At 57.0% G+C, this 23,548-nt stretch overlaps 8 protein-coding genes across 8 annotated transcripts; 4 read left to right on the top strand and 4 right to left on the bottom strand.

The window, feature by feature from the left end:
* Positions 1-376: 376 nt before the first annotated feature.
* Positions 377-5,593, bottom strand: PHSY_000517 (hypothetical protein; the record flags this gene model as incomplete). The annotated part of the gene is made up of 2 exons (XM_012331154.1): positions 377-4,689; positions 5,551-5,593. The coding sequence occupies 2 exons, from the start codon at positions 5,591-5,593 to the stop codon at positions 377-379; spliced, it is 4,356 nt and encodes a 1,451-aa protein (XP_012186544.1).
* A 45-nt stretch (positions 5,594-5,638) lies between these two features.
* PHSY_000516 (hypothetical protein) lies at positions 5,639-8,155 on the top strand (the record flags this gene model as incomplete). The annotated part of the gene is made up of 1 exon (XM_012331153.1): positions 5,639-8,155. The coding sequence occupies one exon, from the start codon at positions 5,639-5,641 to the stop codon at positions 8,153-8,155; it is 2,517 nt and encodes an 838-aa protein (XP_012186543.1).
* Positions 8,156-8,340: 185 nt separating this feature from the next.
* Positions 8,341-8,718, bottom strand: PHSY_000515 (fungal specific transcription factor domain protein; the record flags this gene model as incomplete). Its single annotated transcript, XM_012331152.1, has 2 exons — positions 8,341-8,382; positions 8,467-8,718. 2 exons carry the CDS (start codon positions 8,716-8,718, stop codon positions 8,341-8,343), a joined length of 294 nt encoding a protein of 97 aa, XP_012186542.1.
* A 2,107-nt stretch (positions 8,719-10,825) lies between these two features.
* PHSY_000514 (formate dehydrogenase) lies at positions 10,826-12,110 on the top strand (the record flags this gene model as incomplete). The annotated part of the gene is made up of 2 exons (XM_012331151.1): positions 10,826-10,921; positions 11,013-12,110. The coding sequence occupies 2 exons, from the start codon at positions 10,826-10,828 to the stop codon at positions 12,108-12,110; spliced, it is 1,194 nt and encodes a 397-aa protein (XP_012186541.1).
* Positions 12,111-12,352: 242 nt separating this feature from the next.
* PHSY_000513 (DNA-dependent ATPase) lies at positions 12,353-16,087 on the bottom strand (the record flags this gene model as incomplete). The annotated part of the gene is made up of 2 exons (XM_012331150.1): positions 12,353-15,814; positions 15,893-16,087. 2 exons carry the CDS (start codon positions 16,085-16,087, stop codon positions 12,353-12,355), a joined length of 3,657 nt encoding a protein of 1,218 aa, XP_012186540.1.
* Positions 16,088-16,425: 338 nt separating this feature from the next.
* On the bottom strand, positions 16,426-16,893 carry PHSY_000512 (ubiquitin fusion degradation protein; the record flags this gene model as incomplete). The annotated part of the gene is made up of 1 exon (XM_012331149.1): positions 16,426-16,893. One exon carries the CDS (start codon positions 16,891-16,893, stop codon positions 16,426-16,428), a length of 468 nt encoding a protein of 155 aa, XP_012186539.1.
* Positions 16,894-17,435: 542 nt separating this feature from the next.
* PHSY_000511 (transcription factor) lies at positions 17,436-19,661 on the top strand (the record flags this gene model as incomplete). Its single annotated transcript, XM_012331148.1, has 1 exon — positions 17,436-19,661. The coding sequence occupies one exon, from the start codon at positions 17,436-17,438 to the stop codon at positions 19,659-19,661; it is 2,226 nt and encodes a 741-aa protein (XP_012186538.1).
* Positions 19,662-20,571: 910 nt separating this feature from the next.
* PHSY_000510 (epsin-1) lies at positions 20,572-23,392 on the top strand (the record flags this gene model as incomplete). The annotated part of the gene is made up of 2 exons (XM_012331147.1): positions 20,572-20,579; positions 20,686-23,392. 2 exons carry the CDS (start codon positions 20,572-20,574, stop codon positions 23,390-23,392), a joined length of 2,715 nt encoding a protein of 904 aa, XP_012186537.1.
* Positions 23,393-23,548: the final 156 nt, after the last annotated feature.

Below are 23,548 nucleotides of genomic sequence, written 5' to 3'. Positions count from 1 at the left end.
AAAGTGAGCGGCTTGAGTACGTGACTTGAATAGCGAGAGCGACTTGAATCGACTGCGTCACTTGAGTTTCGAGTGCAACATGGCTCGAGTGCGTAGCCAGTTTGCGTGACAGACCTACCCGCTAGTTAATCTGCTCCGAGTTAATAAGCTCTGGTCCCGGACGCTGACGAAACCGCGTTCGAGCGAAGGTTCGCTCCGCCCTTGCGATGCAACTCGCCCCACATGTGCACTTGTCTCGTCAGTCGAGCGAGACGCTGATGCATTCCAGTCCAAACGTGCACAGGCGTGTTTCCGCATCAGCACACGAGATATCGCCTGCTCTGAAATCGATTGGGAAGACCATATTGTCGCATTCGCATTCCACAACTTACAATCGTCAGGTCGACGCAGCAAGATCAACAAGACGAGCCGCGCCCTTCGCGTCCAAGCTGGGCAACCCACGACTCTTGGCCTTGATACGGAGATTCCGATCCAGCGTCAGCAGCACGCTCTTCTGCGTTGATGCTGGCAAGATCTCCCCACTTTCACCGCTGTTGGTCTGCAACAGATTGCGACGGTCGACAAAATTCTCCTTCTGCCATGCTAGGATTCGCAGGATGACCTCGTCGACATTCCTGGCTGCAACCGACTTTGTGTCGCCCGCACCGGCAGCATCCAACCTAGGCGATCCGTCCGGCGTCACTGCTGCTGTTGTATGTGCACCTCCCGTGCCCTGCCAGGTGAAGTCAATATCCTCGCATCGACACGAAAGATCGCTCAGATAATTACCTCGACTCGTCTGCACCTTGACGTATTTGGCGTGACTCTTGATGCGCGACTCCAAGAACTGGATGGCACGTTCGGCTTCCTTCCCGAGCTCGTTGTCGTTGCGACGCAAGCCGTCGAGTTCTGTGATGACGGCCAGCGGAACGATGACGGTCCAACGTCGCGATTCGATCAGCTGCGCAATGACCTGACCCGGCGTTACGATGATGTTGGTGTCGACAACAAGGACAGTGTAGCCCGGTACAGCATCGTCGCTTGCATTTGCCTGAGCAACGGCGTTCTTCTGGCCCTCTACTGCTTCGCTTCCCTTGGTCTGTTTGGATTGACCTGGGCGTTGACCCGAGAGCTTCTGACCGACGCTCTTAAGCACGTCTTGGAGATAGCACCTACGAGCATGCAGAGCTTTGATCTCCTCGGTGAGACCTTCAGCGTCAGACTTTGCGAGAATCTCGTGTGTAGATGCTGGTACGACGTTGCCTCGACGAATGTCAGAGTCCGAGTCCCAGTCACTGTCGAAATCGTCATCGTCCTCGGAATCAACACCTTGATCTTCTGTGCGTGCCGTAGCAGCGCTCATAACAGAGTCAACCAACTGAAGCTCCCGGATACGACGCTCGAGCTCAAGCTGTTCCTCCTCCAACTTGCGCCTCGTCAGTCGAGCAAGCAGCATCTTGGACAGAGACAACGTCGAAGACTTGGTGTCCAGATCGAATCCGCGAGCTGCCTTGGCCAGCTTTCGAGCAACAAAAGCAAGACGGTATCCCCGAACCGTGTCCAGCGACGTCGGTGCATCGCCGCCGTCTTTTCTGCGAGAAGCTGCGATGCGCCATGCCGACTCTGTCCGCGTGTACAGCTCAGCATCGTCGGCATCAAGCACCTCTACCTCGTTGTCGAAGCCCTGTGGTGCTGCAATGGCACCATCATTGACTGCGTTCCGCCAAAGGTTTCGATCATATAGGTGACGCGATAAGCCGAGGATGCCACGCAGGCAAAAGTCCTCGGGAAGCAGCAGCTGCGCTGTGATGTACGAACTCGAAAGGCATTTAGGCCAGTTGCGCTCGGTCAGAGAGATCGACGCCTCGATGTGCTTCAGCCAATAGTGCCAAGGAATGAAGCGCTCCAGCATTCTGAACGCCTTCTTGGATTGGCAGAGGGAGACCAGGAATGTGCTGAGCGTCGTGTTGTAGGGATTGGATCGAAAGGCGGCGTCGGCGCTCGAAAGGTCAAAGGTGAGCGATTGCATGCCGAAACAGAGCACAGCAGCACGCTCCAGAACATGAGGCAGCTCCTCAGCTGCATCCTGATCATCAGTGCCGCCCTTTGCCTCCAAGGAGATCATCTGAATATCTTCGCCGGCCTCTGACTCATCGTCACTGGGATCGTCCCACTCGGCGTCTCTTGGCAGTTCGCTGAGGAAGTTGTCGTCCGTCTTTGCCAAGTTCGAGCTCACTAGTATCGCCGTCGGTGCGTTGACCCTGGATCGATGCGTCTTGTTCTGCCGCGCCCCCGATTGGTTGGACTGTTGCAAAAGCAGATCCGCTAGAACCGAGTCATCGGCTCCATACTGATAGAGACCCGCGATGTTGACGGCGCCCATCATGGTCCATACAGATTGTGGTAATCCCGCCGGGCCCTGCTGCTCCAGCAGCCTGGTCAGCTTTGCCATCAGGCGATCAAACACGGGGTCAAAATCGTCGAGCTGTACGCGAGTGATAAGGATGCCGTGAAGGTGGAGGAAGAGTTCCTCGATCGAGCTGTCTCGCCGCACGCGACGAGCCTGTCGCTCCTGGTTGAAAAGCGTGAGGATGCTGTCTCTAGCCGACGCGAAGGGCTTGGCGGCAATGAGACTCTTGGTAAGATGGTAGAGAGCCCTGAGATCATTATCGCCGCGGCTGAGAACACCGAGATGGTGATGAAGTCTTCCGATGTTGGGAGTCTCTGTGATGCCCATAGCATACCAGCCTTTAGCGGTCTGACGCCAGGTTTCCTTCTCGGTCCACTCCCAATCTCCAAGAGCTGCAGAACCAATGCTAGCTTTGTCGAATTCGTTCGCCGGTGCAGCGTCCACTCGAGCGTCGGCGTTGTAGCGTCTGCGAGGTTCTGCGCTTTCCTCGACGTGATGCTGTAGCCGATGGCGGGCGTGGTGTTCCGAATCATTTGCTAGGCTGGGATCCACGGAATCGTCTGCTTGCCCTTCCGAGTCACTATCGTCGTCGTCGATACGTGCGTCGACAGGTAACGTGGTGCTGTCGCTCGGGTTGCGAACATTTTCTTCTCCGTCGTCGAGAGCCATGGTGGACGCCAATCCCGCCACGGCCATGCGATAGCGCGAGAGATCGCCGAGACTCTCGATCCATGCCCTACGCATGCTTTTGTACTGCTCCGATTCCTGCAAGGCCGAGTAGAAGGAGTAGGCATAGTAAATGAATTCGGTGAGATGATCGAGAAGCTCGCTCCTGCGCTGTTTGGTTTGCAGGTGGTGGTCCGAAGAGAGGCTGGCGCGGAGGCTCTCGAGCATGAGATGGAATGCCGTTTGCCACAAGCGTGATGGTATGTTTCGAACCTCGGCCAGCTGCTGAAGTTCACGTGGTAGCTCTGGCCGGCAAGACATTTCCAAAAAGGAGGAGTGCAACTCTGCTAGCTGACGATGCTTGCTGATCATGGCGATCCAGTAGGAGGCATCCTGCGTATCTGGTGGGGTGTAGTCGGCCATGCCTTGTCGCGCTTTGTCCAACTCGGCCTGATGCAATTCTTGAAGATTAGCTTCCATGGATGACAGCGATCGGTACACTTTCTTGATTTCAGCGATGTGGGCTTGGAGCGCCTTGGGATCAGACAGGTCTGTTCGCAGAGCCATATTGGACACAGACGGTCGGATGACGGGACTACGACCGAGATGACTGCCGCTCGAGGTGCTGGAGGGCTCCTTCCGCATTAAAATTTGGGGCTGAAAGGAGGGTCCTTGGTTGAGCTGAGGGGAGGGAGCACCGGGATTTGGACGAGCATCGCCGTGGCCTCTCTGCTGCGATGCGAACTTGACAGGATCGTCGCGTCTCGGATCGAACAGCTGACGGCTGGATCGACTGGTCGAAGATTCTCCAGGCATACTTCGAGCGTCGTGAGCGAGGGCAAACCGGTCCCGGCGGCTGGAGTGCGAATGATGGGAGCGTGAGCCCGCTTCGGATCTGGATGCTTCCGGCCCACGGAGGTCGGGGAGTACTCCCTGTGTCGAAGGCTGTCGGCTGCGCTTTCCAGAGCTGCTCCCGTCTTTCGTCCTGGCGTCTCTTTTGTGTGGGGAGGTGGACGTCTCTGATCTGGAAGAAGGCGCTCGGCGGGGATTTGAAGGACCCGCATCTTCCGTGTTCGACTTGGCTGCGTGGTCAGAAGCAGGAGTGTGCGACCGTTCTGGGCGTTTGTCGGAGCGGTGGCGAGACCTTCGCTGACGAGAAGAGGTGCTCGGTGCACCCTCGCTGGCCACGGATTTGGACGATTCGGGTTCGCTTGCGTCGCGACGGCTTTGACGAGAGGAAGCTCGCGAAGCAGTATGGCGAGAGCTGCCATGCTCGGATGCTCTGTCCCTGAGATCGCTTGTGTCTGGACGAGAGCTCGAATGAGAAACGCGTTGATTGCGGCCGCTCTGCTTTGCGTTCTTTGCGGATGGCTCAGAATCTTCCTTGAACGAAACGTGGTGCTGTTTGCGAGCAGGGGCTGTGGATGAAGCTCGCTGGTCGGAGTGCGACTTGGAAGACGGGTCGGCCAGCGCCGACTTGCTCGCGATGGCAGGAGGAAACGCAGAAAAGCCGGACTTGCTGAGCTCGCTGGTCGAGGCCGACAGAAGCTGCGTCGAGGCAGCAGTGCCATGGGAGTGCTGGAACGGCATGGCTGCAAGGCTGGCCACGGCGTTGAGGCGGCGGCAGCGGGCGCCTTTGTGGAGAGTAGACTAGCGTTAATGCTACGACAGCATCAGCGAGGCAAAAGCTCGACGACTAGCGAAAGGAGCGACCGACGAGCAACCTTCTTCATATCGTCCAGAGGAAGCCTCTTTGAAGGAAAGAGCTGCTAAGGCGAGCACGAGCTGCGGATGAATGCGGTAGGGTCGCAGCTGAGCGTTTCGACGCGATCTGAAGCGTAGTTGCCTAGGCGATGTGCTCCCACGGGTGTGTGCGTGTGTCTGTGACAGAGCCTGACAGCGGCGTAAGGATAGTCAGGATGATCCTTGATGCCGTCACAGCGGAGAGAACGTGAAGGGTGCGCATGCTCGAAGCACTGTCATGCCACGAGCAAGCATGCAGGTGCAAGGTGCTCAGTCGCCGCAAAATCCCTCACAAAAAAATAATAAGAGCCCAGCTGTTGTGACGTTTTCTCGCAAATTAGCCCAGACCCTTGATTTCCGACACTCACCCTCACGCAGGCTCAGTTCAAAAGGCCACTTCATGACGGACACAAAACAAGACACTCAAAAAACTCAGCGTAGAAAAGAGGGTCACAAAAAAAGATCAAAAATTCCAAGCATGAAAGCGCTGGAGTCACCTCGGCCAGCTGTGCACGGTCACGGAAGAAGCCGAAACAAAGCTGTCTTTCAGAAGAATCGAGTATCGAGTGTGGACTGAACTTATCAAACATCATTGGAAGACGCAGGCTAAAGTGCAGAAAGGACAGCTCGTATACACAGCAATGATGGTATGCAAGTCTGATTAGGCGCAACCCCCATCCTTCGTACCCTGTTCTCCGTCGGCAGATCCGAATCACGGGCGGCCTTCCTGTCGGCATTGCCAGTAGACCCACCTGGACGCCGATACCAACGAATCAACGGTGACTTCGGACGCATCCGAACAAGCGCAACGTCGCCACGATGAGCTCTTCACAAGCGCCCATGGACCTTCCGGACATCATCGCTGTCAAAAGGCTCGAGGTACGCATGATCGTAGGCGTCGACAACTGGGAGCGCGTCCAAGCTCAGCCGGTCACTATCGATGCTCGCGTTCACACTGATGTTTCCAAAGCGGGCCAGTCGGATCACTTGCCTTACAGCATCCACTACGGCGTTCTGGTCAAGCAGCTCGAAGCGCATTGCGCAAATCATCGTTATCGCAGCCTCGAGGCGCTCGCAGAAGGGCTTGCAAAGGTGTGCCTCTTTGTGCTCCACGCTCCCAAAGTCACGCTCAACGTCGAAAAGCCTCGCTCCCTCCTTCATGCCGCTTCAGCCGGTGTCCAGATCGTCCGCACCTCTGCCGACTACATGCTCGGCGATGCCCACCCCATCCCGGCCGGAATCGACCCGGTCCAGCGAATAGACGAGCTCAGACTTTCGCCTTCCTCTAAACACGCTCTGGACGACAAAGTCATCGTGCGAGACCTCATCATCAACACCATCGTCGGTGTCAACCCGTGGGAACGAGAGGACAAACAGAACGTCAAGCTCAACTTGGTTGTCTACTCGGGACTCTCTCGGGCCAAGACTGGGTTCGTCGATGTGGTCAACAAACAGCACAACTACCGCACGATCGTACGCAGTATCTCCGAGTATGTGGCAGCGAGCTCCTACAAGACCGTCGAGAGTCTCGCAACATCGATAGCAAGGGTCGCCGTCGTTCAAAATAAGGTCGAAAAGGTCCGCGTGAGCGTCGACAAGCCGAGTGCCATCATGTTTGCCAGCAGCGCCGGTGTCGAGGTGGAGCGCACGCACGAGTTCTTCGAGCAGGAAGCTGCTCGAGAAGGCCAGCAGCTCCGCGCTGCCACCTCGTCATCCGTCGTTGCCGCTGTTTCCACCCCCGCTGTCTCGTCACCCAACGCGTCGTCAGCCTCGCATCCGTCACCTAGCACGACAAACCCGGTGACTGCCCTCGAGCAAGGCTGGCATGTCGCGGCCATCGCCCTCGGCTCCAACGTCGGCGACCGGGCGGCCAACATCGAGGCTGCTGTGCAGGCCCTCAGCGAAGCCAAGGACTGCCTTCTTGTCGACACAAGTTTCCTCTACGAGACCGCACCCATGTACGTCGTGGATCAGCCCAAGTTCCTCAACGCCGCCTGCCGCATAGCGACCAAGCTTAGTCCGCATGACCTGCTCGCTCTCACACAATCCATCGAAGTCCGACTCGGTCGAGACAAGACAGGCGTCCCAGACAAGGGGCCGCGTTCCGTTGACCTCGACATCCTAATCTACGACAAGCTTGAGATCGACGATGCACCACGGCTCGTCGTCCCTCATCCGGGCATCAAGGAACGAGAATTCGTACTCGAGCCGCTCAAAGACATCCTGCCAGACTTTGAACATCCGACCTACTCCCGTACCATGTCGCAGCTTCTCATCATGCTTCAGAAGTCCCCCGACTACGAGCCCAGCGGCATCCGAAAGGTGTTGCCCATTCCGTCGCCCAGCACACGAATCGGCAACCCTAGCGTAGACACAAAGACGTGGACCTGGGGTTCCAAGACCTTCATCATGGGCATCATCAACGCTACTCCGGATTCGTTCTCGGATGGCGGCGACAACCTCGTGGCTGTTGACGCAGCGCGATCGGCCAAGGCGATGGCAGATCAGGGCGCCGACATGATCGATGTTGGAGGAATGAGCACAGCTCCTAATGCGGCAGAAGTAGACGCAACTGAGGAAGCGAGGCGTGTGGTGTCGGTCATCAACGCCATCCGAGAAGCAGGAATAAGCACACCTGTATCGGTCGACACTTTCCGCGCATCGGTAGCAGAAGCGGCGCTCTCAGCAGGCGCCGACGCGATCAACGACGTTTCGGGAGGCGAGCGCGACCCAGCAATCCTCGAAGTGGCAAAGAAGTGGAAGTGTCCCTACATCCTGATGCATATGCGCGGAGACAGCAAGACGATGAACGGGCTCGCCACGTACGAAGGCGGCGACGTCGTCGCCGGTGTACGTGCCGAACTCGAAGTGCGTCTCGATCGTGCGCTCAGAGCAGGCGTTCGACGTTGGAACATTGTCCTCGATCCCGGCATCGGCTTTGCCAAAGATAGCGCCGGCAACCTCGCGCTTTTGCGCGATCTGTCGAGGCTCACGCTAGCGGAATCGGTGACCAAGTCAACCAAGGGCAGAGGCGTCGCCTATTCGGGTACAGCGACTCCAGCTCTGGATCGGTCCGTGTTCGAATCAACGTCGCCCACACCTTCTGCCGCCCAAGCCGGTCCGGATTCGATCACCCGACCGTGCTGCTCGCTGGTCTCGTTCCCAACTTTGATTGGCGTATCGCGTAAAAAGTTCCTGGGCCACCTTACAGGCAAGCAGGACCCCAAGGAACGCGTGTACGCTACCGCTGCGGCTTGCACGGCTGCCATCGCCGCTGGTGCTGATATCCTGAGAGTGCATGACGTCGAGCAAATCCGCGATGTAGCTATCACATCCGACGCCATTTTCCGGCAGTAAGCACATCCCCCATATGCATATCAGTTGTAATATCTTGTCCCGATGCTCACGACATTGCCGCCTGGAAGAGCATTCTCGATGTCTGCGATACCGTGTTTGACAGTTCTGCGATTAACGGGGTCGGGTACAAATACAGACCGAAAGACTGTCCATTGTCATCATCGAATTGAGCGGAATCTGTCTGACTACTGCTCGATTGGCGCTTGTTCCGGCATCGTCGAAGCGTCCTGTTGAGCGAAATGGCACGAGAACGCAAGTTTCATTGTCAATGTTTCGTTACAGCATGGTTTGTTCAAGCTGATCCGACTTACCTGTAGCTGCGCAGCACTCCTCTGACTGGGATCCTTTGGCTCTACGAGATGCATCTTTTCGCCGATCTTGTGGACCTTCTCCTTGATACCTGCCATGCCGGTCGAGTTCTCGCGACGATGATTGCGCTTCTCCTGTGCTTGTTCTGCCTGCACCTGCTTTTCGACTCTGCGTTCTTCCCAGCCAGGTGGACCTTCTGGTGTCTTGCCCGGGCGAATGACGGATGGAACTGGCTTGCTGGTCGTCGTCGTCATGATGGAGTTGGTATTGATTGTGATCGAAAAGAAGCCTCTTGTCGCCAGAAGATGAAGGAGAGTCGCAAACGATCGAAAGCTTCGAGAATCACCTCACATGGAAAAGCGAAGCTCGCGTGAGCGTGCTTTCACCGTGAGCCGCCATCGAGGCTGTGCCCAGCGAACTTGGACCCCGCATCTAGTCGGCCCGCTAAATTTGCGAGCGGCAATGCACGATGAGGCAATGACGCCGATCTGTTCCCTGATCGTCAGTTGTCACGTGCTGATCGGCGATGAATGACCAGCGGTCTGACATTATGTGCACAAAATAACAGCAGCAATTTTTGACTTGGTCCCTGCAGATGGTCGGCGATAAAAGGCGTATGGAGTCTGGCGTCCACCTGCCTGCTGACTGTTTGTCGAGCCTCGTTGCTGTGTGACTGAGCCTTATCAATGACATGCGATGATGACTGTCTTCCGGCAAAGCGATTCGAAGGACATGCTTCGAATTGGCGAGTCGGGAAGTCGCAATCAGCGTAGTCATGCCTGCAGGTCGACCAAATGTGCGTGACCGTGCGCAATTAAGAAACCGCCAAGCCATTGACGACACAGCGTGGCAGACACAGTACATACTTGTTCCTGCGAGCCGTCGGCAAGCGCAGCTATGCCGATCGTAGAGGACGTCAACTCGCGCGGCGATCGCTGTACCACATTCGAACAATCGCTCTCGCTGCTTCCCTCTTACGCTCCGGAGAGCCTGACGTTGTTCGTAAAGGATGGCCCAAGCTACCAAGTGTTCTTGCTATATAGATTTCGCTATATATGAAGGGGATTGCAATACCAAAAAGAACCCAATCTTTGAACACCATCCTCCCCGTATCGTCTCGTTGTCTTCACCCCAGCCTCCGAGGACCCTCTAGCAGCTACCGCATTTCCAACGCTTCTTTTCAAAGGTAAGTGACCGAGCTGCTGTTCTCCTCGAAGCTTGATTCGTCCGCAAACACTGGAGGCCAGGGATAACACGGAGTAGGACAGGCAGCAGCGACTACGGTACATTCGTCGAACATGCACGCGGGCATTCGCCCGAAGTGCCCCGAACAGCGGTGTGGAAGCATGCTTCTTGCGGTACTCTGCTTCGTCGCCAACAGAAAACGTCGAGCGTCAGCGTGTCCGAGGGCTGGATCCGCGCGCGAGAGTCATCGTGGCAAAGCCCGACCCGCCTGTGTCACGAGAGAAATACAGCTACTGTTGCTCGGGTCACATCGATGCCCCTCACCTCAACAGCTCCGGTTCTAAGAATGGACGTGTCGACGGCGAATGCTTAGGCCGTGGGGTCGGTGACCTGGCGGTAGAGACAAGAGAGGTGGTAGAGAGCCAGGGTAGCCTGGCTACGATGCCTCTGTCATTTCCCCGCTTTCTGCTCTTCATTGCACTCTCTGCCCTTTGGACCTAACGGCATTCCCGACGATGCGTCGATATGTCACTCGAGAATCCATCTCGGCGAACCCGAGCTTCGTTGAATCGCGGAATCTGTCTTTCCAGGCTTCTACGCTCTCGAAAAGAGAAGATGTCACGCACACATTGGTTTCGGGCATCGGACGCCCCGTCCGAAATTACGATGTAGACTGATATCCCGCCTCGGCCAGTCTCCGTGCACCGGGCAATTTTCTTTTCTTCGGTTTCCCCTCCACCTCGCTTGCTGCGATTTTTCCCGCCTGGCGCCGCTTTTTTGTCTACACGATACAGTCACCTGCAGCTGCAGCTGTCAGTCTCTGCGATCTGCACGGTTGTCGGCTTCCCCGCAATCGAGAGATGTGGGATGACTGGCGCTCGCTTGCCGTTGGAGGTCGATTTAGTCTCTTAGACCTCGTCACACTTCTTGTTTCGGCCTCTGCGATATTTTGAGTTTCGCGCAATGCACAGGCCATGACTGAGCATGGCCGCCATGCGCGACATACCGCCGTGGCTCTTTGCCACGGAAGCTGTGTCACGCCTTACAGATCTTGCTTCTGGCCTAGCGGGCTTCGTTGGCTCCTTTGGCTCGAGCACATTTACTGACGCTCATTTCCAATGCCTTGTCTTCTCTCGCTACCCAATCTCAGCCGCCGTTCACTTATATTAGAACGCCATGTTTGCCCGAGCTGCCCTCCTCCGTTCAACCATCCCTCGTTTCGCATCAACCAGCCCCCGTTTCTTCTCTACCACAAAGCCCAACATGGTCAAGGTGAGTTCGCAGCTATGTCACAACAAAGCCGCCTTTCTGTCTTGCGCTTCGGGCTCATACTGACACACGCGCTCCTCTCTCATCCTCTCAGATCGTCGCAGTCCTCTACACCGCCGGCAAGTACGGTGACGCGCAGCCCCGTCTGCTCGGCACCGTCGAGAACAAGCTCGGCATTGCTGACTGGCTCAAGCAGCAAGGTCACGAGTTCATCGTCACTGCCGACAAGGACTCGCCCGACTCGGAATTCCGCCAGCACGTCAAGGACGCCGAGATTGTCATCACCACTCCCTTCCACCCTGCCTACCTCACCGCCGAGGTGCTCGAGTCGGCCAAGAACCTCAAGTGCTGTATCACCGCCGGTGTCGGCTCCGACCACGTCGACCTCGATGTCGCTAACAAGAAGAACATCTCTGTGTACGAGGTGACCGGCTCCAACGTCGTCTCGGTCGCTGAGCACGTCGTCATGACCATCCTCGTCCTCGTCCGCAACTTCGTCCCTGCCAACCGTCAGTACCTCGAGGGTGACTGGAACGTCGCCGAGGTCGCCCGTGAGTCGTACGACTTGGAGGGCAAGGTCGTCGGTACACTCGGCTCTGGTCGTATCGGAACCCGTGTCCTGCAGCGATTGAAGCCCTTCGACTGCGCCAAGCTCACCTATTACGACTACCAGCGCAACGACTTCCTCGAGAAGGAGACCGGCGCAGTCCGCGTCGAGGACCTCAAGGAGTTCCTCTCCGAACTCGATGTGCTCACCATCAACTGCCCCCTCTACGAAGGTACCAAGGGTCTCATCGACGCCGAGAAGATCAGCTGGATGAAGAAAGGTGCCTGGATCGTCAACACTGCCCGCGGTGCCATCGTCAACGCCAAGGACGTCAAGGCCGCTCTCGCCAGTGGCCACCTTCGTGGCTACGGTGGCGACGTCACCGACCAGCAGCCGCCTCCTAAGGACCATCCCTTCTACACCATGGCCGCGAGTCACTCCGGGGGTATCCCCTATCAGCACGGCGTCGGCGGCAATGCAATGACTCCTCACATTTCTGGTACCTCCATCGATGCTCAGATCCGATACGCCAACGGTGTCAAGGAGATCCTCGACAACTACTTCAACGGCAAGCCTCAAACACCTGCCAACATCATCGTGGAGAAAGGACAGTACGCCACAAAGGCCTACGGTCAGCGCAAGTAGAAGTCTGTCTGCTTCGTGAATGACATACATATGTGCATGCACCCAATCAAGCTCGTATCCAGCATCTTTCGTGAGAGAAAAACACTGTTTCATGTGCGTCGAACGAGGTTGAGGACCTGTGTGATTGACGGTTAGGAACGAGTTGTCTAGCATGCACAGTCTAGGATCAAGGATCACCGTGAGATTCAGACTACAACTACAGCGAGATACTCGAGCCCTGGGGATGGCAGTGAGTTTTGCTCCTACTTTGACTCATCTTCATCGTCGTCGCTGATCTCGTGGATGCTGGGAGAAGCAGCGTCACGCAGCCTCGACAACAACGTTTGAGCGACCTTCTTCTGCTCCGCCTCGTCCGATTCTGTATCGTCCTCTCCGGAGACACGATCTGCCAACTCCAACTTACGTTCTCCCAACGCATGGATGTCTTCATCGATGGTTCCGCGACTGAGCAATTTGACCACGGTGACGGGTTTCGTCTGACCCATACGGTACGACCGGTCTGCGGCCTGCTTGTCGTTGTGCGGGTTGAAGTCTTGATCGAACAGGATCACCCAGTTGGCGGCGATCAGATTGATTCCCAACCCACCCGCTTTGGTCGAGAGCAGAAACACCGTGATGGAAGGATCGTTGGTGAACTGATCCACCAACACCTGTCGATCTTCCACCTGCGTTGATCCTGTAAAGCCGACGTACTTGACACCCATGTGCTCGAGACAGACGCAGAGGATGTCGAGCACCATGGTGAATTGGCTGAAGATGAGGATGCGATCGCCCTTGGCTTGGATCTCGGGGATGAGTCGTTGCAGTGCCTGCACCTTGCCGGACTTCATCCATTCGGCTGCGGGAAGGACATGCTTGCGGGTGGCAGGGTAGGTTTGTGCGGAAAAGGAGAGCTGTGCGTCCGTGTTGATGCGAAGATCTTCCTTGACGTGTTCGAAGTTGTAGTCGGCGTAGTCGGGTTCCTTCATAAGGTCTCTTGCCATGGCGTCGATCTTGGCCTCGTCGAACAGTCTTCGCGACAAGAGAGGATGGTTAGCCGCTTTGCGCAGCTCCATGAGCACGTGTCCACTCTCCTTGTTCGAGCTCGTCGCTGCCGCCTTTTTGCGTGTCGTCGCAACCTGAGCTTCAGCTTCGGCAGCAGCCACGCGTTTGGTCTTGGCCACAGCCTCGGCGTAGATCTTGCGCTGCACCGGCGTCATATCGCAGTACTCGACGCGCGTCGTCTTCGTAGTGAGGTCAGTCAGCACCTTATCCTTGAGACGTCGAAGCACAAACGGATGCATCATCTTCTTGGCCCGATCGACACGTTGCTTCGAGAGCTGATTCTGCTGACCACCCGCTTTCACCTTGAAGATGGCGGCGAGCGCCTCTTCGGCGTCGGAAAAGTATTCGGGCATGATAAAGTTGAGCAGCGACACCAACTCTTGCAGGTTGTTCTGCAGCGGCGTGCCCGTGAGGAGCAGACGCCAGCGCGTTTTGAGCTTGAGCAGCTTCTCGTACTTTTGCGACTTGCGGTTCTTGAGCATGTGACCTTCGTCGAAGACGCACACTTCGAATCCACCTGTTCGACATCCCTGTTCGTCGCAGCCCGGCTTGCATTCGTTGCGACCGCAGCCACGACGTCCAAACTTGCGCAGGAAGCTGTGATCCTGCGGTGCTCCCGCTGCCATCTCGTAGGTGGTGAGGATGACCTCGAGGTCGGGATCCTCAGCGAGCTCCTCGCGAAGCTCGACGCGGTCCTTCTGGCTGCCGTAGTACTTGCGGACGTTGATGGAGGGTGCAAAGAAGCGAAACTCGCGATCCCAGTTCTCGAGCACCGAGCTGGGCGCGACGACGAGATGCGGACCGCGAATGCCCATGTCTTTGAGCTGAGCGAAGAAGGCGATGACCTGTGCGGTCTTGCCGAGACCCATCTCGTCGGCGAGGATGCAACTTGTCTTTTTGCGGTAGAGGAGGTGGAGCCAATTGACGCCGACCAGCTGGTAGTCCTTGAGCTTGACGCCCTCTGCTAGCAGCTTAGGTTGCTCTTCGAGGTAGAATTTGTCGTTGGAGGAACCGCCTTTCTTGATAAACGAAAGGTTGAGCGTGCTGGAAGGCGTTCCCTCACGCGAGCCTGCGACCGAAGCATTGACCGAGGAAGCGGCGAGGGCGGGCGAGGCGAGCCTGGACGCCGTTTGACTGGCATCGGGCATCCACGAAGCCATGGCGTCGCTGAGCTCGCGACCGATCTTCTCGCATCTAGCCAGCACCTCGTCCACCTCGTAATAGCCGGCCATGAGATCTTTGCATTGATGGAAGAGCCTCGGAGTGACACCCTTGGCTGACTTGCTTCCGAGTTTCTCCTCGATGTCTTCGGCGTCGTCGAACGGACGCAGTGCGATGATGGTCTCGGCCTGCTGGGCGTTGCAATTGGTGGTGTCCATGAGCGCGCTGGCATCGGCCGTGTTGAACCACTTGACGGCGGCACGTTCCTCCTTCTCTTCGCGGTCTTGACCGTCGGAATCGTCGTCGTCCGAGCTGATCTCGACGGTCTCGCGTGGAGTTTTCTTGACGGGGACTGGCTGCGATGCTGTCGACTGCGAAGGCGCACGCGACATGGAAGGCGTCGAGGCTCTAGAGCTTGGATTGCTCGAAATGGACTGCTTGACACCGTTCTGTGCTGGTCGGCTTGCGAGGGTGGCGGGGCTGGATCGCTGAATGCCGTTGCTGGTGGGCTTGAGGCTGACGGTCTTTGTGGTGACTACGCTCGGTCTGTTTGTGAGCAAGTGTACAGCTCTCGGGATGTCACCCCGAGTCTGGCGCAAAGCTGCAATGACGCGCTTGGGCTCGAGCAGAGGCCGTTCCTTAATGATCGTACGCGCCTTTTCTCTGAGCTCTTCGTCAGAGAGTGGTGCAGGAAGGCCGTTGCTTGTGGAGGGGGTGGTTGCAGGGCGAGACGGGGCCATCGACGTGGTGGAAGGTTGCCGCGCGGGAGGTGGAGGGATCTCTTGTACACTGTCGTCATCGTCATCCAGTTCATGCTTAGCTGGCCGACTATTCGACTGCTGTTTGAGAGGTTTGCTGGCTGGCTCCTCGGACGGATCGCGTGACTGAGAGCGGGTTGCGCCGCCACGCACAAGGCGTCGCTTCTTTGGCTTGCGTTCCTCCCCGGCAGATGACTCTGGCTCGCTGAGATCGGAGCTCTTGTCGGATCCGCTTGTATGCCGCTTGTTATTGTTGGCACCGAATCTGTATTGATCGAGGCTGGAACCAAACGTGGAGCCGTTGCTCTTGCTCGAGCTGGCGTGGGAGTTGCAGTTTGCGTGCTGCTTGGGCTGAGAGGTAAAGGTGGTGCGACTCATAGAAGAAGCACTGCCGGAGCCCATGGCAGAACGAAAGGTGTGATCGGGCATGGTCGAGGGATAGATCGTGCGAGCCGGCGAGTTGATCACGGGGCTAGAGTCGAGGCACAGTATGCGTGGTGGCGGAGCTCCTACCGAACGGTTCTTGGGAGGAGTGGCGGGCTCGATGGAATCGTCGCTGTGGTTCCCATTCAGCATGTGCGTTGTGCAAGCCGATAGTGTCTGACGAGTGACTGCGCTGTGGCGATACAGCAGCGCAGGACCAGGGACGCAACTTGGCGTGTTCAAGAGGTGGTCGGAGATGCGAACAGGATTCGACGGGTGGGCTAACGTGGGTCCTCGAAACGATACGATGCGGCTTGACTGAACTCGGAAGGAGGCAAGGTGAAAGATACAAAGTGTCAGATAGCCTTCGTCTTCGCAAAGTAACTTTTGTCAGACGTCAGTCAAGCGGATAAAGTTCTCGCTCGCACGCTCACGCCCTCTGTCACGACGCGAGAGAGATTCCACAGCGGCAGAGTCGAGCAGAGAGGGTTTCGGTGAATTGTCCGACGACTCGTCGTCCTCGCTCTTCTGATGCGAGAACTCGACGCTGCCGAACTGTGAATTGCATCTGTCAGCGGCGACAAATTTCATTCCGTTCAGGTGAACGAGCAAAAACTCATTCCACAACAGCAGAGCAGTCTACGCGACCGCCGTGGTGGACCGCGTCGGCAATCATCCCGAACTTCTTGTTGCCGTGCATTCAACCTTGTGGTGGTGGCTTAACACGAAGAACAAATTCGACGGTAGTTTGCCTTATCACAGCAGCTCTTACGAAGCGCGTACTTCTAGACTCCAGCGAGGGCAGAAATCAGACAAGGATGAAGCAGGCAAAAGACCGAGCTCGAAGTTGATGGTGACGAGGGTATACTGTGTGGATGACATGAACACGTTGTAACTGCTGGACAAAGGAGAGACACATGTGGCTAGAGCTATACGTGCATGTTTGTGGCGGACGACGACGGGCTTGAGGACGCTTGTGCAGCTGTTGGTGATGGTTGAAAGTCTTCCTTGCTACTTCCCAAGTCGATCCACACCCCAAGCCCTCGATGTTTGCCGACTCCCACGAAGAAGCGTTTCGGAATCTGCACTTGCGACTCTGACCAAGGTATAGAGAGCCGGTAGAAGTCCGGCTCGGTTTTGGCAGTGTTCGTATGCGCTGCACTGTCAGCAGTGTCAGCATCGGTTGAAGGTCTTGAGAGCGGACTGAAGAAGCCTCTGCCTCCAGATAAGCCCAGTTCGAGCCAGCCGTAGCTTGAGCGAGTTGTCGACGTGTCGGATGGGGATGTGGATGCCGGCGTAGATGTGTTGGCCAACATGAGCGGGTCCATGTTCGAGCTTTGTCCATACCAGTTAGACGATGTTGCCAAAAGCCCGGTGAGAATCAGAGCGCAGTACATGCAAGGTTGCGAGTGTAGCGCGAACGAAAACAGGAACAGAACCAAAAACAGCGGCGATGTCTTGGGGAACGGCAGGAGAAATAGCGGGATCCACCACCGCATGCAATACATCTTGGTCTGAGACGTCGGATTCTCGGGCTTCGATTGCTGCTAGCCGAATGGAGGATCACAGCAAAATATTGCAACGTGTCGCTGGAGTAGAAGATGGTGTTCCCAAGAAGGGAAGGGTCGAAGCATGTCAGGCAGTGCCATTTCCGCATATCGCGATCAAAATTTCGGGAATCGGGCTGAACGCTCAACGGTCAACGCGACTCGCCAGCTCAAGCAGAGATCAACACTTGGTCGCGCTCGTTCTTCCCTACACCATCATCACCCACCATCCTCAAGAAGGAGCCACCGCACATCGAGCAACAGACGTTCTGCGTGCGCTTCATTGCAACCACCATTGACTCGACTCGCGCAATGTTCCCTTGATCTGCATGGCCCTCGTTCCGCACCTGACGCTGCCCTAGTGGTGCCCCACCGCTACCAAGTCATTCGCGATGCCTCTGTCTTATCCATCAGGCGCAAGAACACTGCACAGGCTGTCCCCATTCCAGCGTCTCATCAAGATCGCACGACATACGCCCTCTTCGTCCAGCGATGCCGATTCAGATAGCAATTCCTGTTCGGGCTTCAGGGTCTCCGAGTACGAGGACGTCGCAGAGGAGCCCGTCTCACGCAGCTCCAGACACGAATCGCGAAATGTAGACGATACCAAGCTCAGGAAGCAATGGGATTCGATCACATGCGAAGGTTGTGGTCGCACCATCGAAGAGCACGCTGCTCTGAGCGACGCGGACGACGAGGAAGCCACGCGCAGAGGCAAAGTCGCCGTGCGATTGGACGAGCTCTTGGAGGACAAGGGAAAGCTGCTCGATTTTGAGTACACGGACGCCGACATCGACTCGCTACGCAAGCAGATGAGGCCTGTAGGTGCCGACGGCCTCGTCGAGGCGTCCAGTCCCGTCTCGCAACTCAGCACAGTGCCGGACGCCACACCGAGTCCTCATCCATCAGCGCAGGCGCTACTCAACGGATCCGGTCCGCATTCGTCCACTCCGCTACTGCAAAGTCTCAATCGCAAGCGCAAGCTCAGAGACAATTCGCGATCTCGGTCTCGGTCTCGCGACAGAGAAGCATCAGTGGCCACCTCGAGTCGGCTCTCGAGCCCAGAAATGACGGTCGTGCATTCCAACCCAGCCTCACGACATCAGTCCACGGAGCCGGGCGCAACCAATGGACGGCACGACCCCAAACGGAGAAAGTTCGCATCGTCCGACCTAGCAAAGGAAAGCACCGTCGATGCGAGCATGTCGACGGATCTCAGCGATGAATCCGCAGATCTCACCGGTGCGGAAGCGGCCGAGGCAACAGGAGACGGCGCCAATGCAGAGGATGGAGCAGCAGAGGCTGCAACAAATGACGCTCAAGGTGCTGTCGTCTCGACCAGCTCGGTCGAATCAGGTGAGACGAAAGTCAAAGCGGAAGATGCCGTAGATCTGGAAGAAGAGATGCAGCCTGCGCCCAAGAGCGCCGCCTCTGCCGTCGAAGAAGGTGTCGCGCCCAAGAAGGAGCGTCCAGCGGTGATCGAGGAGCGTACGGGCCTCATCCAGTTCAGAGTGGTGACCAACGACGATGACCACGAGTCGATGATCTTGCTCACGGGACTCAAGAACATCTTTCAACGTCAGCTGCCCAAGATGCCTAGAGAATACATCTCGCGTCTCGTCTTCGACCGCAACCATCAGAGCGTAGCCATCGTCAAGCGCGGATTGCAGGTGGTGGGAGGCATCACGTATCGACCGTTCAAGCAGCGTACTTTCGCCGAGATTGTCTTCTGTGCCATCACCAGCACAGAGCAGGTGAAAGGGTACGGCTCGCACCTCATGAACCACGTCAAGGATCACGTCAAGGCCTCATCGCCCGTCATGCACTTTCTCACGTATGCCGACAACTACGCGATTGGCTACTTCAAGAAGCAGGGTTTCACCAAGGAGATCACGCTGGATCGTTCCATTTGGGTCGGATACATCAAGGATTACGAGGGCGGCACGCTGATGCAGTGCAGCATGGTACCACGCGTCAAATATCTCGAGGTGCAAGACATGCTCGCAGCGCAGAAGGAGGCGGTACTTGCCAAGATTCGGAGCATCAGCCGGTCGCACGTGGTGCACAAAGGCCTGCAGGTGATGCACGACCGCGATCGATTGATCAAGCTCAAGGGACTGATCGAGAATCCAGATGGAACCGTGGCCAAGCCAGAACGCGCGGCGAAGCGAGATCAGCACCACGGCGAAGAGGATCCGACGGCCACATTCTTGGTGGATCCGTCCGAGGTGCCAGGCTTGAAGGAGAGCGGCTGGACGCCCGAGATGGACGAACTGAGTCGACGTCCCAAACGAGGGCCGCACTTTGCCGTCATGCGACACATTCTGGTGGAGCTCAACGGACACGGAAGCGCATGGCCGTTCGTCAATCCTGTCAACGGAGACGAGGTGACGGATTACTACGATGTGATCAAGAATCCGATGGATCTGTCGACGATGGAGGCCAAGCTGGAGAACAACCAGTACGCCAATGTGGATGAATTGGTTGCCGATGCTCAACTCATCTTTGACAATTGCCGATCGTACAATCCAGCCTCGTCGCCGTATGCCAAGAGCGCGACCAAGCTGGAAAAGTTTCTCAAGGAGACGCTGTTGCCCAAGGTGCAGAGCTCGCTATGATGTACGTCGATCCGCAACTTGTATTTGTACTAATGAACTGTGTCTTGACACGCTGCAACAAGGCGAGAGCATCAAGTGTATCGCGAAAGCGAGAAGACTGTGAGCGGACAGGATGCGGACCGGCCAGGCCCTTCCGAAATCTTTGAGTGTGTACTGTACAAGGCAGGGCCAGGGTTGTTGATGTGCTCGTCGGCTTGTTCGCGGCCGCACCGCCGCAAGCGCTATGACGAAATCGCTGAGATATTCCAACCGCGTCTTCTACTTATTATACTACTCGAATCGGCAATCAACAGCGGTCTCCAACGCTTCTAGTGAGCGTCGGATGACGACGAGCTAGTTGGATCATCTTGGTTGCATCTGGCTGCAATTCCAACTGATGAGAGCGTTGCGATGGACACGAGCCGGTTGGTGTTGTGAACCTGTGTGAACTGAATGGTGCATGGTTCATAGAGCAAAGGCAATTCCGAGGTCTCGTATTCGCAGCCAAATTCGACTCGGCACGCTCTTTCAGCTGTGCCTGAATTGGAAGCCGACGCTGCCTGTGTGCTGAACTCCGAGACTGAACGTCGTGTGGGCTTAAGCCTCTCGACGGTCTCGTCTATGTTCCCACCTACACTCAAGCTGACTTGCTTCGTACGGCATTCGTCGACTCAGTCTCGTCGCATCGGCCACGTATACGCGCTGTCTCCTACGACCACATCGACACACGCCTCCGCATTGGCACCCGAACATCCATCCGCACGAGGGCTCGAACCATCTCGCACTTTCCATCCGCGTCCCATCTTGCCAGAAAGGGCGCCTACGCTTCGGACGCCCACTAGACAGTCAAGCTCTACATTCTTCAGAGGCTACCGGCAAGCGCTGGGACCGAAGCTGACGCACGCCGTGGTCCGCGGCACCCTCATTCATCATGTCGAGGTAAGCAGCAATCTCCGACGCTCACCTGCAAACAGATTCGCGCACTTACACCCCTTTCTCCCTTGCTTGTCGCTCTCACGGCTCCAATCTGCCGTTTCTCTAACAGCTACGACAAGGTCGTCAAAGGCGCCACCAAGCCAAAGTCGGGGGGCATCAAGCCAAAGTACATCGACCCTATCATTGCTACCACCTTTGCCACGGATGGCTCCCTCCAGGATGTTTGCAGGGCGCTCGGCAACCGGCTGCGAGAGCCAAACGCCAACGTCGTGCTCAAGTCTCTTGTCATTCTACACACCATGATCAGGAACGGCGAGGTCGACAACGTGCTCAGTCACCTCTCCTCCGACAACGGCAACATTCGTCTGCGTAATGTTTCTTCAGGCGGCTGGTCAAGCCACTCGGCGCCTCAGACCCTTTCCGTATACGCACAATACCTCGATGAGCGCGTTCGCGCCTACCGCGACCTCAAACACGATGTCATTCGCTCCTCGGACCGTTCCCGTGCCCATTCCAACGGAGCTAGCAACAGCAATCGCCTGCGCAAGCTTTCAGTCGACAAGGGTCTGCTGCGCGAGGTCTCTTCGACACAGAAAGTCGCCAGCGTTCTCATGCAGTGCTCCTTCTTCCTCGATGATCTTAACGACGATCTCATCATGGCTGCATTCCGCATGACCCTCAAAGACCTTCTCGCCATCTACACCGCCATCAACGAAGGTGTCATCAACATCCTCGAGCACTATTTCGAAATGGCCAAGTCCGACGCCGAGCGTGCGCTCGAGCTCTACCGACGCTTCTGCCGTCAAACCGAAAATGTGGTTGCCTTTCTCAACAGCGCCAAGAAGGCCTCTCACAGCCTCAACCTCGCCATCCCTTCGCTCAAGCATGCACCCGTCTCGCTTGCCGGTGCTCTCGAAGAGTACCTCAAAGATCCCAACTTCGAACAGAACCGCAAAGAGTACAAGGAGAACAAGCGCATCGCAGACGGGACTCCATCCGCATCCACCGCTCGACCCACTTCCACCATCTCTGCCGCCGTACCCAAGAGCACTTCCGAGAAGAAGATCACCATTCAGGAACCCGATAAGCCTGAGCGCAAGGTGAAACCTCCCACTGCCAATCAGGACCTCCAGGACTTCTTCGCCAGCATCGACAACGACGGCGGTCAGAACATCTTTTCCAACGTACCAGCAGAGCAGAGCTTCTTCCTCCAGGCTCAGCCCACCGGTATGATGGGCATGAACGGCGGCGGAGGATTCGGCGGCATGGGCATGGGTATGGGCATGGGCGGTCTGCAGCCGCAGATGACCGGTTACAATCCCTTCATGGCGCAGCAGCAGACTGGCATGCAGATGCCCATGCAGCAGCAGATGACCGGCTTTGGCGGCATGCAACCTCAGATGACGGGCTTCGTGCAGCCACAAGCTACCGGCTTCAACCCTTTCCGGCCGTCGGTCATGCCGCAGCCCACTGGGTTCGGTGGTCCATTCGGCGCTTTTGATGGTCAGTCAAGTATGTTCAACCAGCAGCAGCCACAACAACAACAACAACAACAGCAGCAGCAGCAGCAGCAATCGGACCAGGCTTTCCAGAGTCTTCAACCTCAGCACACCGCCACTCCTTCGCAGCCCCAACCCCCATCGCAAAGGGGCTCGAACAATGCCTTCGGCCAAGCAGCAAACCAGCAATCGTCGGCTCTGCCGTCGTTCAACTCTGCATTCCAGACCCAGACCAACGGTCAAAACGGGCCATCCCAGTCCGCGAGCCCAGCCAAGCCGCTTCTGCCGCAGAAGACCGGCTCCCGCAATCCTTTCGCGCCTCCGCCTGGCTCTACCCCTCCGCCAGCCTCACCTCCCGCACCTCGCGGTCCTTCGCTGAATCAACTCGCTATGAGCGCGTTCGGTCAGCCCAATGGCGGTCACTATGGCCTCGGCGCCAGTGCGTGGGATGGCAGCGATCCCACTGGCAGAAACAACCATCAACAGCAGCAGCAGCAGCAGCAGCAAACCCCGAATGGATCGGGTCTGCTCGCACCTCAGAAGACAGGACTCATCGGCAGCATCGCTTCCGAATTCGCCTTCCAGAATCAAAATACATCGAACAAGGCCTCTGCAGGATCAGCTCTCGGCGGCAATAGCACTCCAGGTGCGGTATCGACGCCGACGGGTCAACCTAGTGACTTGTCGTCGCAGCTGGGCAGCATGTCGTTTGGAGGGAGTGCGTCTTCATCGGTGCCTCAGCAACAGCAGCAAGCGTTGCAGCCGCAAGCGACCGGATTTGGCGGGAGCGCGATCCGACCTTTCAAGCCAGAATCGTCGTTCGGCGCTAGTCTCGCCGGCAACCCTCAGTTTGGCAGTACCGCGGTTAGCAGTCCAGGAGGAGGTGGGATTGCGCCTCAGATGACAGGCAACCCATTTGCGCGCATGGCGAGCCCTCAACCTCAGCAACAGCAGCAGCAGCAGCCGCCTTTGCAGCAATCTTTCACCGGCATGGGAGCGTTCAACAGCGGCAACTTTGGTAGCTCGACGAGCGGGGTTCCTGCGAGCAGTTCTGGTGGTGCGTTGAGTGCGTTCAATTCCGCATTCGGTGGTGCGACAAGTCAACAGCCTCAGCAGACTGGGACTGCTCAGTTTGGTGGAGGCAGCGCGTTCGGTTCGACCAATGCGTTCGGCGGTCAACAGCAGCAGCAGCAGACGGCGCAGCTGCAGCCCCAACCAACAGGCTTCGGAGGATCGGCGATCAAGCCCTTCCAGCCATCGTCGGACTTTGGCAAGAGCATCAGGGATAGTGAGCAGCCGAATCTGCTGCAATTCTGAGCCGACGAGGCGCGGTGCAAGTCGTGTAGAATCTAGAGGTGAAGCGATTTGTGACACGTTTGACATACTTGGGTTGTGTGAAAGTTCGTGACATGAGCTGCGTGTGTGATAATGTCTCGAATGTGGGTGGAGAGCGGTGACACGATACCTCGATGT

The sequence above is a fragment of the Pseudozyma hubeiensis genome (genome assembly GCF_000403515.1).
Source record: "Pseudozyma hubeiensis SY62 DNA, scaffold: PHS8, whole genome shotgun sequence".
Classification (NCBI taxonomy): Eukaryota; Fungi; Basidiomycota; class Ustilaginomycetes; order Ustilaginales; family Ustilaginaceae; genus Pseudozyma; species Pseudozyma hubeiensis.
Note: the sequence above shows the minus strand (reverse complement) of the source record. Positions and strands in the feature narration are given on the sequence as shown.